Below are 4,282 nucleotides of genomic sequence, written 5' to 3' on the forward strand. Positions count from 1 at the left end.
CTGCCCCCTCACCTGCCCCCTCACCTGCCCCCTCACCTGTCCCCTCACCTGTCCCCTCACCTGCCCCCTCACCTGTCCCCTCACCTGTCCCCTCACCTGCCCCCCTCACCTGGTCCCTCTCACGTGCAGCTCTCACGTGTCTTCTGTCTCCTCCTCAGGTGTGGGAGCGCCCCGTGGCTCTGGAGGCAGAGCTGGCCCTGACGCTGGCGGTCCTGGAGGCCATGGCTAACTCGTCCCTGGGCCACAGCCTGGAGCAGCCCCTTCTCACGCTGCAGCACATCCACTCCAAGCTCCAGGCCTGTGTGAGTGCTGGGGCCCCGGGCCGGGTCTGGGCTCTGACCACCTGGGGGTCCCCCGCGGTCCCCGGCTCCGCCTCACAGCCTCACCCCTCTCTCCTCTGCCCCCAGATCCCAGCTCAGCCCACAGCAGGCCCCAGGCCCCGGGGCCGCCTCCACCACTGGCTGCACCGGCTCCAGGAGGCCCGGAAGAAGGTGAGTGAGTGGACAAGGCAAACTGACGTCCGGGGCAGCTGGGATCCCAGGCGTGGGAGATACTGAGCCGTCCCCCTCTTCCCTCAGGAGTCCCAGGACTGCCTCGAAGCCTCCGTGATGTTCAACCTCTTCCGCCTCCTCACCCGGGACCTGAAATGTGTTGCCAGTGGAGACCAGTGTGTCTGACCCTGGAGACCCGCCTGCAACCTGTCCCACCTTTTTAGATATTTTTTATGCACCAACTACCTCCACTGAATTATTGGTTCTAGATTCCTATATTTTTATGAAGCCCCTAAATTATATTTATTCTTGTACTTTTTATACAATGTGTGAAAATAAACTATTTGTTCACGACATTGACCTTGTTTATATGTGTCTGAATACGTGACTGCATATGTGGCAGGGGGGATGGGAAGAGAGACCTGAAGAGAATATGAAAGAACAGGGACTTGCCTGGTGGCACAGTGGAAAAGAATCTGCCTGCTAGTGCAGGGCGTGTGGCTCAGCTCCTGGTTGGGGAGAATTCCACGTGCCATGGAGCAGCTGAGCCTGTGGGAGCAGCTGCTGAGGTAGCACTCCACAGCTCACATGCTGTAGGCCCTTGAGGTGCAGCTGCTGAAGTTCGTGCACGCAGGGCCTGCGCTGAGCCACAGAGAGACCGCTGCAATGAGAAGCCCGTGCACGGAAACGAGGAGTAGCCCCTGTCTTCTGCAACTAGAGAAATCCTGCATGCAACAGTGAAGACCCAGTGCAGCCAAAAATAAAGAAGTAAATCATATTTAAAAAGAGGATATAAAAGAATGAGTGAGCAAGGAGTGCAAGAATCACTAAAGAGTTTTCCAACCACAACAAGGGAAGATTTTATTGCGCCACAAGCTGTCATTACATTAAGAAATAAGATGGGTAGAGGTGGCTGGGTCTGGGTCAGATCAGTGGGACAATGTCTTTATCATGGACCTACAGTCTGTATCTGTGAGTATGTCTAAGGATATGTGTTAAAATTGTGTTTATGGTTCATTCACCCCAACTACCTGTGGTTCTGAACGTGGGATGGCTTGTCAGATTGGAGATTTGCTGGGAGAATTATCACAGAGGAAGTTATCATCAAAACTATTTAGGTCCACTGTGAGCATTGTTCTATGTAGACAACTGTGTTGGCTACAAATCATTTTGGTTACTGATCTATGTGTCTTTCATTTCCTTTTCTTGCCTTATTGGAATGGATAGGCCCGCACTATTATGTTGAGTAAGAAGGGTGAGAGAGAACATATTTGCCTTCTTCCTGATCTTAGGGGGAAAGCATTCAGTTTCACCACTGAGTGTAAATGTCAGCTGTAGGGTTTGTTTGTTTTTTTATTTTTGTAGATGCTCTTTTCTTTCTTTCTTTTTTAAAAATTTATATATTGATTTGGCTGTGCCAGGTCTTAATTGCTGCATGTGGGATCTAGTTTCTTGACCAGGGATCAAACCCTGGCCCCCAGCATTGGGAGCATGGAGTCTTACACTGAGCCACCAGGGAAGTCCCAAGATGCTTTTTTTTCAAGCTGAGGAAGTTCCTATTTTTTCTAAGAGTTTTCAAAAATCATAAATGAATGTTTGTGTTTGGAAAATGTTTTTTTCATTGATATGATCATGTGATCTTTTTTTCCTTTAGCCTGTCTTGGTGAATTGTATTGATTGGTTTTCAAATGTTGAACCAATCTCGTATGCTTGGAATGAATCCCTTAGGTGGTAGGGTATAATTCTTTCGATGTACCGCTGAATTCTATGTGCCAACACTTTGCTAAGGATTTTTGTGTCTGTATGCATTACTTTACTTTGTGTAAGATAACAAGTTCAAACTATTCTTTAAGCCAGTCGAGTTAAAACTTACTGTGTGCTCTGCTGTCACTTCAGTCATCTCTGACTCTGCGACCCTATGGACAGTAGCCCACCAGGCTCCTCCATCCATAGGATTCTCCAGTCAAGAATACTGGAGTAGGTTGCCATGCCCTCCTCCAAGGGATCTTCCCAGACCTGGGATTGAACCCACCTCTCCTGTGTCTCCTGCATTGCAGGAGAATTCTTTATTGTTGGGCCACCAGATAAGCCCAAAACTTACTGTTACTTGCAGCCAAAAGCATCCTTAATGATACACATGGACATGAAAGGCAGGTTTCCCACAGAGCTGATGAATTCTGGCTGCATGAGATTGTTATGCCTCCACCATACCCAAGACTGTCATTGATACAAAGCTGCAAAGAGCCCTCATAATCAGTATCCATGGAAGCGGGGCAGACGATGAATAACCTGGAGCTACAATCCAGGTAAACAGGCTCTTCTGCCTACCCCAGGCTCTATGACATCGCTATTCCTTCAAACCTCTGTTTCTTGAAAGTTTCACTCCAACTCTTTCAAGTCTTCTCTGCTTCCTCTTACCAGTGACCCCATCATGTCTTTTCTCTCTCTCCAAACAGATTACTTTGCTCTCTTCCTCACAGAAGCTACCAGGTAAAAATTCATCATCTATACCACAACCTACCTGTCCCCACCCTCCTCTTGCTTCCCCATTAAGATCAGTGAGCCGCCTTTCTTCCTAACTTGGACCAGTGCCTGTTCCCTCTTATGTCCTTCCTCCATAAATTATCCTTCTCTTAGCCTCCATTTTCTAAAACTTCCTTTCTACAAGTACCCGCCCATCGGTAGTCTCCTCTTTTATTAAATCCCTTTCTTAATCTGTCCTCTTTTCTGCAACTGTTTCTCCATCTCCCTTTACTGGCTCCACCTCTTTCTTGACTCCAAGTCTCTGTAACCCCTACCATTGGTTGCTGTTCCCAGATCTGCACTCCCCAACAACAATCTCCTTACAGCTAAATCCTGCATTGCTTCTCCAGTTCTCACCCTAGAAGACTTCTCAGCAGCAGCTAACCCATTCCTCAGTAACTCCTTCTTGTAACTCTCTCCTACTTTGACCTTTGTGATACCACGCTCTTCTTGTCTTCCTTCCATGTCTACCTGCTTCTTCTCAGTCACATTTTCTGGTTCTCTTTCTTCTTCCATATCTCTTGAATGCTGGAGTGTCTCAGGGGCCTATCCTAGATTCTCATTTCTCTTCTCTATACTCTCTTTGGGGTCTTCTCACAAATCCTCATGGATTCACCAACTATATTCTCATTGACTACTTTTGCATCAGTCTGCTTAAGCTGGGTTATGCTTCAGTAACAAATGACCCTCAAACCAGAGGCTTATAACAACAAAGGTTTATTGCTTATTCATGCAACACAACCACGTGAGTAGGTTGACTCTCAGCTCCTCACAGGGATCCAAGATGAAGGTGCAGTTTTGTCTTGGATTTTGATGGTCTTAGAGAGAGTAGAGAGACAAGAGCACACAATGGACTAGTCACTGGTTCTTAGAACTTCTGCTCAGAAATGATACAGATCACTTCACTTCCATCCCCATTTCATTGGCCCAAACAAGTGACACAGCCATGTCTCAGGTCAATAGGGTAGAGATTAATAGTTTCCCACAGAAATAAATTCCTCTCTTTGGAAGGTGAGAAGATATATTTATTTACTTTTGACGTGTGTCTGGTCTTAGTTGTGGTGCAGGGGCTCTCATTTTGCAGAGTGCAGGCTTAGTTGCCACACAGCATGTGGGATCTTAGTTCCCAGACCAGAGATCAAAACCACATCTGTTGCATTGGTAGGTGGGTTCTTAATCATTGGACCACCAGGGAAGTCCCCGGGAAGAAAATATTTTGAATGATAAGGCAATATAAAACATCTTAAGCTCTTATCTCCAACTCTGAC

At 47.2% G+C, this 4,282-nt stretch overlaps 1 protein-coding gene across 1 annotated transcript in view; it reads left to right on the plus strand.

Moving 5' to 3' along the window:
- Positions 1–677, plus strand: part of LOC120872456 (interferon lambda-3-like) — a 1,494-nt gene extending 817 nt beyond the window's left edge. The window contains exons 3-5 of the mRNA XM_040252836.1: positions 159–302; positions 408–491; positions 582–677. Of these exons, the coding sequence (XP_040108770.1) occupies positions 159–302; positions 408–491; positions 582–677 (324 nt within the window). The remainder of the gene's footprint in view (positions 1–158; positions 303–407; positions 492–581) is intronic.
- Positions 678–4,282: the final 3,605 nt, after the last annotated feature.

The sequence above is a fragment of the Oryx dammah genome, unplaced genomic scaffold, assembly GCF_014754425.2.
Source record: "Oryx dammah isolate SB20612 unplaced genomic scaffold, SCBI_Odam_1.1 HiC_scaffold_13, whole genome shotgun sequence".
NCBI lineage: Eukaryota > Metazoa > Chordata > Mammalia > Artiodactyla > Bovidae > Oryx > Oryx dammah.